General features: G+C 35.6%; 1 protein-coding gene across 3 annotated transcripts in view; it reads right to left on the minus strand.

Moving 5' to 3' along the window:
• LOC131037314 (separase) overlaps window positions 1-14,828 on the minus strand; it is a 103,190-nt gene that overhangs the window by 59,535 nt on the left and 28,827 nt on the right. For 2 of the 3 annotated variants that reach the window (XM_057969434.2, XM_057969415.2), the window contains exons 5-14: window positions 14,241-14,731; window positions 14,003-14,117; window positions 13,751-13,876; window positions 13,183-13,479; window positions 12,966-13,094; window positions 12,644-12,856; window positions 12,398-12,526; window positions 12,054-12,203; window positions 11,501-11,878; window positions 11,302-11,391 (exon numbers count right to left, since the gene is read on the minus strand). In XM_057969434.2, coding sequence (XP_057825417.2) covers window positions 11,302-11,391; window positions 11,501-11,878; window positions 12,054-12,203; window positions 12,398-12,526; window positions 12,644-12,856; window positions 12,966-13,094; window positions 13,183-13,479; window positions 13,751-13,876; window positions 14,003-14,117; window positions 14,241-14,731 — 2,118 coding nt within the window. The remainder of the gene's footprint in view (window positions 1-11,301; window positions 11,392-11,500; window positions 11,879-12,053; window positions 12,204-12,397; window positions 12,527-12,643; window positions 12,857-12,965; window positions 13,095-13,182; window positions 13,480-13,750; window positions 13,877-14,002; window positions 14,118-14,240; window positions 14,732-14,828) is intronic. The other variant, XM_057969425.2, reaches the window with a different exon arrangement.

Below are 14,828 nucleotides of genomic sequence, written 5' to 3' on the forward strand. Positions count from 1 at the left end.
TGCCCAACAACTTCATGTTCCACAATGTTTTAAACCTACACAATTGCCATCAGATCTTCCATATGCCTTAATTAGTCTCTTAGTTTTTTTGAATTACTATCCATTGCTGTTTTTATCTACCAATATAAGAATTCAATGAAAAATATTTGCTTTTTATCTAAAGCTTGTACTGATTCTTGTACCTAAAGTAAATAGCATTCCTCATTTAGAAATAAAGACAACCAAAGATCACATCACATACATCCTCAATGCCACAAAAGTTACTAGGACCTCATCCTTGTACTCTAAACATAAACCAATGACCAACTTCAATTCCATTTCAATTTCTACATATAGCAATCCGGGCCACTTCAATTTCTACATAGAGCAATCTGGTTCATAAACAACGAGAGTATCCCTCATGCACTATTTTATAACAATGGCTACTAATTAAACTTATCAAAAAGTCTCATACATATAGATAACCACATTAATTGGTTATTGAAACAATATGATAATGGTGCATATCAAGGAATAATGCATATGAGCTCAGCACAACTAAGAAACATGCACAACAAAAATTTTCCCTAGAGAAAGCCCTAATTTGTTGAAAAACTACAGTTCTAGAGAGCAAATACCCTTTGTTCCACTATCAAAATGATTGGTTACAAATGTCTACAAGGCCTGCATAACATCCATGAGCTTACACAACAAATTTGAAGTTTCTAACATAGCTGCAATTACACTCCCATCTTCAACAATCTCACATGCTTGCGACAATTAAGGAGATGGACTGAAAACCACTATAGAATTAGAACTTACACCATTGAAGTTTGAGAAAACAACACATAACCTCCTTAAGTGTCTAATACTTTAAAAACGAGAAGCCCATAGGCAAATTCGAGGATCAAACATCGAAAACAATTTGTATTTCTCTTTTGGTCCTCATAGTGGTGAATTTGAAAATTCTAAAAGGGTGTGATTGCACATACACCATGGTGTTTCTACACTCACCATGGCATTTGGCATTTTTTTTCAAAAGAGATTACATTCTTACTACCTAAGGCAAGCAATTATTTCACCATAACATGTTTTTTGGGTCAATTTGAAGATTACAACTTCAATTGAAGACTCCTAGAGTTATCCCATTCCACCCCTAACCATCCTTTAGCCATCATCCTAGCTATCAACCAAATTATGGTGTTGGTTCTAATCTCCAAGTTAACAATTCTTAATAAAAAACATAGAAAAAGCAATCCCTAGGAAAAGGTAGGCATGAAGCATGCAATTGTATATGAAAGAGTTCCAAAAGGGAGTAGTCTAAATGATAAAGGTTGTAATGGATCAATATGTTCTCGCGAAGTACGTTAGAAGACTGCTTGGACACTTGAAGAGGCAAGACCTATTGGATAAGCCCCAAGATATCAATCATGTGTCTACACACACTATATTGAGCTTGATAAGAAGGGTACTCTTTCCACAATAACAAGTGGGATGATGAGCAGCAATTTGGTGATGCAAAAAAGAGTGCCATCGTGAAGGCAAAGGCAACAAAAATGCTATTTGGATTGTTCATACAAAGGGCCTAGGTAATGGAAAGTACCATTGCTTGTATTATGATAAAGATGACAATCCATTGAAGATGTGCTAGAACCATCACCCCAGGTTGGCAACTTCTAGTGAAAAGAAAAGAGTAAGGATAAGAAAATTGATTATGTAAATAAGGGCATTTGCAACATTCATCAACAAAATGGAGTATCATCTTGACCTATGCATTGGCAACATCCATGCACCTAATGAACAACAGCATGTGCCCCTTCACCAATTCCTTTGTGGTCATCTACTTGGATGACGTCCTCTTCTTCGATAAGACATAGCAAGAACATGTGAAACACCTATTGCATGTCTTGGACGCTCAACACAACTTGCAGGCCAACTTTGGTAAGTTTTTCTTTGACACAACAGAAATCCAATTGTTGGGATACATTACTGATTGTGTAGGAATCCATGTAGATCCTACCCAAATTGCATACTTCTTTAATCCATAAATTTTTCAACCGGCTTGTGCTTAGTTTCCCACACATCTCTTCGCCTCTAAATGAAATCAAATGCCATATCAGCAACATTGGTGTGAAGATATGCAAAACATGACTCTTAGGAGTTTAAGCAATTCCCCTATGCACCATATGTTTTGGCAATGCCTAGCATTGCACACACCTTTGAGATTCATGCTAATGCATCGAAGTATGCACATGACACAATATTGACACGTGGTGATCTAATTTCAATTGTTCAAGTTGTCAACCAATGGTGCCAATACATTCTAAATAATGAAATGGCCATCCATCGTAATCATAGGCCACTTCAATTTCTACATAAAGCAATCTCGTGCATGCCAAAAAGAGTGGATGAATTATTTGATATAGTTCACCTAGTAACCAAGCACAAGAATAAGAAAGACAATAAGGCAACAAATTGCCCATGCTGGCCAATGATTCACAAGGTCATCACAGTATTTGATTCTTATGACCACAATTTTTTTGACCAGGAGAGCGTCTACACAGCAAAGTCAACACATTGTACTAATCTACACAACACTTGCACGAGATAAACAAGTCAGCGAGTTCCATCTAACAAATAAGCTTCTCTTCAAGCTTGGAGATTTGTATGTTCTAGAGGACCCCTTAGCATTAGCAACACATTGACAATGCACCTCACATGAGGACACACATTCAATGCCATAGCAAGTCTTCCATCAATATGCTCTCTAACAAGAAACTCCAGCATTACATACCATGGGCAATACCACAAAGGCACTAAGAATCTATCAACATGGATTTCATGAACCAACTAGCTATGACAAAGCATCAAAATTAATCTTGTTTCTTGTAGTAGAAAGGCTTTAAAAAATGGCAATCATGATAGCTTGATAAAAAAACATCACATTACAAGGCATAACACGACTCTTATTAAATTATATGATTGGGTTCATGCTGAGCTACTAACATCAATTATGTATGATTGCAACCCAAGGTTTGATAGTGCATTGTTGCATTTTTTGTGCATACCATGTAAACATATTCAATTGGAATTACAACATGCCTACACCTAAGCTCTACATTATTTAACAAGGAACTCCTTTCCAAATATCTCTTCGGTTCCAACCCACAACTCTCATGGACATATCATGCAACATACCACCTCATGTAATATCACACGCACACAAACAAGAAGCAAGTAAAGTGCAAAAGTTTCTAAAGCACATTCAAAGTGTACAATAGATTCTCACACTAACAATATAAATAAAAAAGAACAAGTGACTAAGTTTGCCTACACCTTCAAAAGGAGCACTTCAAAAGTCCTCATCAAAAGAAGCACTTGTGTTATGGTCCTGTTGTGACGTAATTCACACATCGCCCCATCGCAGATGGGAGCCCCCCCTTTTTTTTGTTAGGTTTTTTGTCTTAGCTCTGCATTTTCATTTTGAGAGAGTTTAAGAGTTAGAGTTTTGAGGTCATCCTGAGTCAAAATGAGAAATCTTGCTTAGAATTGCATTTGAGTGTTGCCAAAGTGCTCAGAAGGTCTAAAGGATGACGATCGCAATTGCTTTGGGTCATTTCTAACAACTTGCTATTTTTAGACATTTCTGCTTTTTTACTTTTTTCTGATTTTTTGAAAGTGGCATATGGGTTTTGTTCCTCGAGTTATTTTGTTACTACCCATTTTGTCGGAATTTGAAAATCTTGTCTCTAGGTATAAAAAGTTGGGCTTCAAAAATTTTGCTTTTTTCTGAGATTAGGGTTTTGTTCTTTAGGTCATAATGATCTTGCCCATGTTCTTAGAATTGAAAAATCGTGTCTTCAAGTGCAAAAAGCAAAAACTTAGGGTATTGTTCCAAAAGATCAAATATGAACATGGTGTTCAAATTATGTAGCAACGGTCGGATGATTCTAACCATTCAAATGTCTAATTGGCATAAACAGCCTTAGACATTTGTATGAGTATTCCTCTATCCTTGATCATACTTAACTACAGATGATAATATTATATGATGACCGATTTAATCATCGATATGACAATCAGTTTATACATACCATCAATCCTATGTATAATCAGTAATAGTTTTATAATACTGATTATACATAATATCGATTGTAGTTGTATATCGATTTGTATGTGCAATGATTAAATACTGTTATCATAATCTAATTATCCGATTGCATATTGTTTGGTTTTTACGTTGATTATTATTATCAATAGTTATCAATAAACACGGCTCCACATAGGAGTCATGACTCTATGCGGAACCATGTCGTGCATATATATAATATCGACTATAACATTCGGTCGATATGATGAAAACAGCTAACAATATACATAGTGTGCAATCGGCATACAAAGGTTGATATTAATATATGTGCAAAGACAATATCATCGAGCGATCTACATTACAAAGGTGGATATTAAGGAGAATGTGTGATCTACAGTTACTTAATCAACATAATTCGAATTGTGGATAGTTCGATTTATAGTGTAAACAGCTTTACAAGAACTCTAATATATATACTACTGAGTATAATTCAACGTTACTTGCAATCTGAAAATTATCAAGACATCAGTGGTCTATATATTCTGCAAATTGAATTATATAGGAAGTTGTAGTATTAGAATAAACTAAGTGACAATAATTTTTTTTTTTTTAAATACCATATATATAAATCTGATCCAACTTTAACACATGGCTGATCAAATTGGAAGCAAATTGGCATCCAAGAAAAATTTCACCCAAGGCATGGTTAATGGCAAGACATCCTCAAGCCAAGGATGGAAGCGTGGAAGATGGCACATAAACAAGGATGTCCAAGCTGCTCTCAAGTTCACCCAAGGCAAGAAGCAAAGTTGTCTGGCACTTGCTAAACTCCTACCTCCAATTACCTAACTCATCACGAGGGTCAAGCAAACTCCTACCTTTGGTTAACGTCCACCAATAGGTCCATGCACAATTTTATATATAGTTGGTGAAAACATCTTTATCTTAATCTCCTGTTATGACTAGACCTTCATCCAATATTCAATGTGCCACTCTGCAAGCCATACTTTCCTTTTAAGTCAATGTCCACACAACACACTTCAAATTTGGATCCTAAGAAATTGAGACTATTAGAATAAATATTAGATTATCTTATAATGGTCATTTTATGTCTTTTAGGCATCTTTAGTTTATTAGCTAGTTTCTAATTTCTACGTCAGTTAAGTAATTTAGAATGTTTCCGTTTTTTCTTTTCTTATTTCTCTATATAAGGAGACTACGTCTCCATTTATATTTATTCAATCAATAATGAAATATTGTTTCATGGTATCAGAGCAAAACGATCATTTGGCGAAATTTTGAAATTCATGCTCTTTACTCGGATTTTTTTCCAGATGTTTTTTGGATCGTTTTTTTTTGGAAGTCTTTTGATTTTTTTTATTTTTTTTTAAATAGTGACTACACGACTTTTCTCTGTTGCAGACATTTTTGGGCTACCCGCAACAACAATTTTTTGGGCAATTTTTTGAAGCACGCGAGGGATTCATCTCTCATCGCGATTTGGTCGGATTTCACGTCTTTTGTAGGGCGACACGTGCATCTAGGTGTTGATTAGGTCGCAATTTTTTTTTTTGAGGCTACGTGAGGAGGCAGAAGCATTTCTTGTGGCGGTAGTGCAATTTTTTGTTTTCGCGTGTTTGTCCTGCGCGACGGCGGTTGTTGGCTGCTTTTTGCCCGCAATATTTCTCCTTCCACAACATTCTCTTTGTTTCGGGATTGTGTTTGAGCCGCAATTTTTTGTAAATCGCAGAGTATTTTTTTCGGCAACTGTTTTCTCGATGCCACAGGCAGTTTTTCATCTTTTGCAACCAGGGTTTTCAACGCACGAGTTTTTCTACAATTTGGGAGCCATTTTATAGAGATATTTTTGTGGGTTTTCTGAGTTTGCTGCCACCTTGGATGTTTTGTAGGGTTTTTTGATTTTCCAAAAAATCGAGGGTTTTCAAAAATTTTGGGGTTTTATTAAAAAAAAAAAAAATTTATGGGGGGTTTTTGCCATTTTTTGTCTTAATAATTGTTTTGTACAAGGGTTTTACCGTTTTTCCTTAAAAACGGCATTTCGTATTTTGTGCAAATTTTGGGATTTGTGCTAGCCACTTTCTGAGGGGTTTTCCCTGATTTTTGACAAAAAAATCAGATTTTTTACAAATTGTGTTTTGCCTCATTTTTCGTGCATAACAAAAGGGGAGGGATGGCATCATTGACCAACATCATGTAGGAGGCTAATCAGCGATTCAATGGCAAGAACTACAATACCTGGAAGCAGAGGATGCTCTCGATTTTTTAGTAACGGTGTCTTGATCACAGATTGTTCTGGGTAAATCTACTCGTCCCACAATGGCGGGCAAAGAACAAGACAAGTTTGATGAACGTAATAGAGAAGCGGTTATGTTGCTGAAACTATTAATCGCCGATGAAACAATCCAGAGGTGCCATCTGGCAAGACAGTTGTGGAGATATGGATACATTTGAAAGATCTCCACAAAACTTCAAACAAGAGTCGTCTGTTCTTTCTGAAGAACATGTTGTTTTCAATGACGGTGGATGAGAAGATGTCTCTGCAAGAGCATCTTATGAAAATCAAGGATATACGTGATCAACTAGTGGCCATTGGTCGCAAGATGGAAGAGAAGCACATGGTAGTAATTACGTTGAGGAGTCTACCACACTCCTACGAACATTTTATTGAGACGCTCAACATTACCTCCACTAATGTTGATCTGAAATTTAAAGAGCTGTGCACTAAGCTATTGCAACAAGCTTGGTGGAGACAACAGTTTGGTAGCAACAATGACATGGTCAGTACGGAACATGCAAAACATGTGTTTACTACCAGGGATAAAGGCAAAGGCGAGTCCGCTCAGCAGAAAGGACAGCGCACATCTGAGAATGGTTCCAAGAAGAATTTCACTTGTCACTATTGTGGGAAGCTTGGTCATATCTAGAGGTTCTGCAGAAAGCGGTTGGCTGATCAGAAGACCAACCACGGAGAGTCTCAACAGCAGGCTCATGCTGCAAAGCATTCGAAGGAGTCAGCCTTCTTTGAGTTTTAATGTTTTTGCCTTGTGTAGGGTGGCTAGTTAATAAATTGACCATTATGGGAGGTTATTAGAATAAATATTAGACTATCTTATAATGGTCATTTTATGTCTTTTAGGCATCTTTAGTTTATTAGCTAGTTTCTAATTTCTACGTCAGTTAAGTAATTTAGAATGTTTCCGTTTTGTCTTTTCTTATTTGTCTATATAAGGAGACTACGTCTCCATTTGTATTTATTCAATCAATAATGAAATATTGTTTCAGAGAATGCTTGCCCAGGATGAGATCATACAAACAACTACAACATGTACCTACAAGGTCCACATCATTTGCTGAAAGTTGCTTGGGCCAGGCAGTATGTAATGCCCCACCATGAAGGAATACAAAAGCCTTACAAAAATCATGGTCATGAAATGAGACAATTTTTCCAGAAAAAAAAGAAAAGAAAAGTGATCTGAAAACATACTAACAGAACACATGGATTGATGGGAAAACAACGATTGGATTAAAGATGGATAACAGTTGGAAAATAACAATAAAATAATCCTAACTATTCAGCGATGGAAAACACCAAATATTTGGTCAACAACATACCATTTCCCAAGAGATGTGATTACAAATTATAATGAAGATTAATGATTAATGATGGAGGAACCAATGAGAGAACCCGACCCCACATAAAGACACCACTCCAAAAGTCGCATACCTTGAGGGAAAAGGGTAGGTATAAAATCACGTTTGGAAGAAGACAGCAGGGGCATCAAATAAGAATCAGATTTGGCTTTACATAAGATATTGAAATACACAGCAGTTTGATCCAATACTGTAGTGTGGTATGTGTTCTCTATATATGGCATAGTGAATATTGTATATATATGCACACTATCATTAATGACACATTGCTGTTTAGACTGCTTAACATAACATAGTAAATATTAATTGTATCTGCTCATTACTGTTTCATGATATGCTGTGGTTTATGTCTGTTTATTATATGTAGAATGCATGCATAATACTTGAAGTCTTTATATGTTCTGAATGATTATTAAAGTCAGCCATGGTAGAGGAAATGAGGGACTACAAGAGGGGTATGACCATGGGGTGCTCTTCTAGCTATGCCACCTCATGGTGGTGACCAAATGGTCCCATGAGGGCAATGGGGTACAAAGGGTACTGCCTTTAGGCTTATAATAGATGGGTTTCGAGGGCACCCTATTGTGAATAAACCTCATCCCTCTATCATGGTGAATTAACACACTAAGGAGTTCAATCATAGGAAGTGGGAAATGGATTGCAAGATGAGGGGGAACAGTTGTGGGACACCTCACTGGGTACAGCACCTCATATGGATGGCAGAGCAACATGAGGCCAAAAGGGATGGTATATCCGCTCTTGGGCCTAGGAAAGAGGATCCAAGACACCCTATTGATATTTTTGCTATATGCTTAATTATTCCTAACTAAGAAGAACTGTTTTATAAATTATTGTTGTGAATGGTTCCTGACCTGTTTTGCAGGGTTTCAATCAGGTAAAAAATATCCCTAACCCTGCTCTTGCTCATTTAGGAATTGTGATTTAGCGCTAAATTAGGGCATTCACAAATAGGGACATTACATAGTATGTAAATCAAGCAAAGCGGTACAATCTCTAGCAACTCTATGTTCAATTTACACAACACAATGAAGACATAATTGGGGCCATCAACACTTAAGAAAGGGCTAATGATTAGTGTAAAGTTGTGTAATCTTCAAGAAACCTTGTGTGTGCCTTAGCAACATTTTGCATTAATCTGCAAGACTCAACAACACCCTATGATAGCACACAAGTTTCAATAGCATCATGTGCACCCTAAGTTCAAGTCACCATGTCATCACACACCGCCACACATTACTTGGAGCACCCTCACATGACGTGGAGCACCTTTGTGTGCCATCTAGCAAATCTTGCAAATTCTACATTCCTTTATACACGACATTAGTGTGATGAATGGAACACCAGCCTTCAAGGTATATAACCACCAAGTAGTCGAAAGGTTAAGCGATTTGGGACACACACTATTTCATCTTCTCAACATGTTTTACAAGTATATTGTACATATAGGCATTCAATAATCCATGATGGATAACTAGATAGTCTAGGCAAACCAATTTGATGTGTTTACACCTTTATATTCAAGCGAGTTTTCATTCATTGCCTTCCTATCTATAAATTCCAATTGCACCACATTCATTCCTACCTAGATATAAGTAGCACACAAATGATAAAAGTCTTCTACCCTCTTTTAGATTATGTGTTGGATTACAGTATTACGGTTACCTATGTTTCTTGTATTTTGGAGTGATTCATAAACCTATCAAACCCACATTTCAATACGATTGGTTTCTCCCCCAAAACACTTGAGATCCACATCAAATAATTTTGCTTGTATCAAGTTAAAGTAAGTTAGGGCTTTTGTTTCACGTTTGGTTGCAAAAACATGTATGAAGTGAACACCATTAAAAGCAAACACCCTATTTCCATTTGCTGATAGGATTATTATTAGACATGGTTAAGACATGACCTTGCTATTGTCGATTGTTTTTCTATCCCTAAACATACAGAAATGAGCAATGATCATGCAATATCAATTAATGTCTATCATTATTCTTCAAATAAACAATAGTGGTATATAAGACTTAAGAGTATAGAGCAAATTGGTGATTCGATCAACTTACAATCACACAAAATTTTGTCATAGCAATACTGATTGTATTGATTATTCTCACTTTTATATTTATGGCATGTAGTGGTGATACTTGAAACCAATCAGCATCTGACGAAGCATTTCTTTATCCAATATTCAATTCTTTGTCATTTATTGATTCTTCCTTTTTTGTATTTATCTTTCCTTTGTGCAATCATGTCTATTACCTAATTTCCAAGAAGCTAATACTGGCATATAATTAAATAATTTGCCATGTGTGTCGTGTTGGATGCAATAAGAGAGCAAAGAAACATTGTCTGATATCAACAAGCATCTATCTTATTCTTGCATTAAACATTAATGAACAAACCATTCAATTCTCCCATATGTGTGTTATCTTCCTTCTATATGCATTTCTTTCTTCTTTTTTTGCAATAAATACCATAATCTGATCTCGACACATGCAATAGTATGTACCCGGTTAAACTTAAAGTTAAAATTGAAATAAAGGAAGACAAAATTCAAAAAACAAATAACTGATTGAAACTGTCTAACAAAGTACATTAACTCAAAAAGTAGATATAATCACAACATTTCCAGCACACAATTTGTTTACAGTAAAATAGACAGAGCAAATATTTACAGTTACACCCACATAGATTATTATAATTTATAAACAATATATAAAACAATAACATTGAAACTAAAAGAAAAAAATTTACTAAATATAACATATTCAAAAACATAAATATCAAAACAACAACCCTAGGACATAATATTATTAAGTTGCTTATTTTGTACACTAAGCTTCACAGAACAACCTTTAATGCCATCAGTGGAGTTTGAGCTTAATAGGTCAAAAAATGATAGCTGACAGTCTTGTGAAGGTCCTTTCAGGACAGTATTTTTTGCTAGAGCGGTCTAAAGCTTGCTAAACAAGTTAAATTACAAGGATTTCAGAGTTGGATCTGAAACAAACAAACAAACAAACAAACAGAGGGAAACTCAAACACCGAATGGGACCTACTTACCAGGCGAAGCCGTTTTCAACAACTTGTCATTTCTACAAAATTAAATATACTTACATATGAGCTTTACATTCAGACATTTTAAAATTTCTAAAAACTGTTTTGCTGGATTCTGTAACATAGTATGCAACAAGAACTCAGATGAGGTCCAAATAAGATGCTTTCTTTAAAGGTTTCATATTACCATAGTTAGATGCAAAATTATGTATCTCGATACAACTGTGTAGTGTCTTTCAATTGTTCTGCTGAATTGGTGCCCAACAATGTTACAGCACACTGATAGTTCCTTTCACTTTTGATTAAATTTACAAGTCTACAACCTATATGATTTATGAAATGTGAAAGCTTTTCTTCAGGGATTTCTTTTTAATTCTTTTTTATAAACCAGTCATGGAGCATTATTCTGCTTACTATCAACCCTAGGGCACAATGGAACATTTTGACCACATAGCAAATGCAAACAAGTTGTTGAAAAATGGTACCTCTGAAAGCTTTCCATTTGTACGGCACTTTTCAGACAGTATATAGAACAGATTCGATGTAGTAAATGAAGATTGAATTGATTTCTGACCCTGTAAAAGGCCAAATATGAACAAAATCAGACACAAAATATGCTCCTAAGAAGAAAAGCATTCCTAATAGCACTACAAGCATCTCTTAACTAAATGATAAATAACTCACGTTTGAAGCAAGGGTTAGCACCCTATCCTTCAAAAGTTCAATTGTATTGAAAGATCCAAGGAATGAATGTGTTGAAAAATCTTTATCGGCTTCAACTTCAATAAAAATGTCGCACATCAGCTTTTGCTGAAACTGTAGTTGAGAACCATGATGATCATTGAGAGAATTTTCCCAGAATTTGAGAGAGTTGATAGCATTTCCAAATTTGTCAATTAATGTTGAGAAAATGTTTGCAGAAAATGGAATGCAGCATAGAGTATGGTTAAGCCTGCTTTCTCTCCACAAAAGAGCACAACATTCCTCAGGGCTGATATTCTTCAAAGCAATAAGAATCTGCAGAATCATCTCTTGCACCTCAGACTGAAGAGAGATAAATCCCTAAAGCCATCAAAATAAATTATCAGTATGGACATCAATAATGTAGACTATCATAACCTACCACACTTGTCACTCCCATTGACCCCAGAACTTAAATACGGTGATTGAAATGCATAAGCTCATAGACATATAAAATAGAGAGAAACACATGAAACAGGGCACTGGTAGAACTCGCCTTCAAAGCTAGTAGCTGAGATATATTAAGCAATAAAGGAACTGATGTATCAAACAACCAATCCTTTTGTTCCTTGTTTAAGTCCGGCAATTTAGAACTATATATACAAGACCACAATTTCAATGCAGAGCTAATATCATCAAGGATCACCTGCATTCCAAGATTCAAACATAAGAAATGTTAAAATAAGAGAGTAAAGAAATTACTGACCAATAATTTCAGAACATACTGTTAGCCATAGCAGGCTCAGATGAACATATTCCATAATTTAATGCAAGTATGATGGAAGAATGTATTTTAACTATTATAACCAATCCAACAGTTAACTTTGGGATAGGAGTAACCTCTGGGTCCGATTTCAGTTCTTGAATACAAAATGCATGAACACAGTAAGTAATAGCAAGCTGATGGCGCACACAATCCATGTGATAACTTTTGCCAGAAGGGCAAAAGTTTTCATCTAGATCTTTTCTCTGTTCAAGAATTTACAATATCATTAGTCAAAACAAAATTCAGTACTTCACTTACTTGAGCAATGAACTTTATGATAATTATCAATGTTGTATATGATCTGCAGAGAAAGCTTTTACCAAGAGAAACATGGCATCTGATAAACAATCTATGGATTTATCTAAACCATCAGAACCGATCAGTCTTGCAGCTTTACATTTCTCTAGAAGAACTCTTGATCGTTCTAAAGAAAATTCCTTGGTAACATAGACATCCTCCAATAGCAATTTAATTATTCTTTTTTTAATTAAGCTTGAAAGCTCCGTTTCTATGTTGGCATAAGCAAGGAGCTCCTGTCAAGACAACAACCTTGCACTAGTTTAGACATCAACACATGAATACAATGATTTGATATAAGAAAAGAACTGAGAAGAATCATTAAAAGCATGTTGAGTGGGTCACCTCCTCTAACAATACGCCTAATGTTTCCAGAGGCCACACTGAAGACTTAGCAACCAAAACCTCATACAATGTAAGGCATTCAACTGAAGCTTCATTCAGTTCCATGTCTTTTGAATCATGAGACACTATCTGTATAGATATGCCATTAAATTTAAGAGAATGTGTTAAGAAATAAAAGCCTCTAAATTCATTCCATATATTTTCTCCAATATCATACCTTGACCCAATGCTTAACAAGAGCACGCCGATTGTCCAAGCTTGACAACCTGGAATCAGCACTGGACCACTGTGTTAAAAAATCTGTTATTATTTCTCTTATCAGAGGACTCCCAATCCTGTGCAGAACATCAACTAAGACAACACTTCTGGCACAAGCATCAGAGACCAGCTCAGATATGCTCTCACTCGAGCTAGTGCCACATTCAGGTTCAACATAGTCATCCAATGATCCATTCATAACAAAAGAAATCCTTCTCCAAGCAGCTGTATAAGCCAGCTTTAAAGGATTGGATGCCTACAAATGAGTAGATAATCAGGCAAAAACCCAAAAAAGAATGAATCACTGATTCTAATTTAAAGATGATAGTAAAACTAATATTAAAATGTGATCATCTGAATAACATACATTATATCAACTTTTCCAAAGTTATATGTGACCATATTAGTTGATTCAGAACTAACTGATAGATGAATAATTAATTTTTCACATTGTAATAGTACAAATATAAAACAAAAAAGGCAATTAGGAGAAACAAACAACTTTGGATGGGACCCATCTGCTTTACCAAATCATATTGCTTATTGTTGTACATCCGTACACCAATCATATATGTACAATTACTCAACCACTTTAAGTCCTGGACCTGAACAAAACCTCCAGAAATAAAAGCCTCTATGATCTCAAAACTTTCCTGCACAGTAATATCAAGCAACAATATTCTATTAGTCACTGACCATCATTAACCCCACACACTTTTAAAATCTTTAGCATTATAAAGACTTGTATTTGACATGGAGTTAAGTGGAAAGACCCTAACCTGAGAATGTTTTTGATCCATCAGTGACAACTTCAAAGCTGCTGTTGCAGCAAGTACTACTGTCTGGCGGCCCCAATGAAGTTCTTTCTTTTCCTCCAATGGAATAAAGTCGCAACTGCAATAAACAGTATAGCTTCACTTAACAAATAAGATGCCAACCAATTTGAATTTCATTCAGCAATAACTTATATGAAAAGGATAGTGGCACAGAGGTCATAAGATCATGTTAACAGATTACCCAAGTACAGCAAAAAATACACGGGGAAAAATAACAAAAGCTTGTTCCAACGAAGAAAACCAAGCAGGTCTACAATTCGTCGCATTTGCTACAAAAAAGTCCCATTCTTGCTGTACACATTGAGCAGATGCCTTGTAAAGGAATTCCAGAGCCCTGAAAATAGTAATCAATGATTTGCCTGTCCAAATATGATCATGGTTTCTTAATGCAGCATTAGATTTGATACAGCAAGATGTAACCCTATATCCATGTTTCCCACATTCAGAATCTCCAGATGATTTCTGAAATTCCTCAACCATACTCTGAAACATTTGAACTAAATTAGACAGGAGTTCTTTATCATCATTTTTGCAACAGAATCGTACTTCTGACATTTCACAGTCAATATAGTCAACCCCATCATTGCATAAACCTGAGACTTCAAAGTCTTTAAATCCCATTCCAACACCATAAATATGTAAAACTGCAGGAAGATGGAACGGTAATCCCTGCTAGACAATGGAAAAATACATACATCATTCACAACTTGAGACAACAACTAATATAATAGTATAACAAAAACCATAATTTTGCTTTGGAATTTCTTAT

The sequence above is a fragment of the Cryptomeria japonica genome, chromosome 6 (genome assembly GCF_030272615.1).
Source record: "Cryptomeria japonica chromosome 6, Sugi_1.0, whole genome shotgun sequence".
Classification (NCBI taxonomy): Eukaryota; Viridiplantae; Streptophyta; class Pinopsida; order Cupressales; family Cupressaceae; genus Cryptomeria; species Cryptomeria japonica.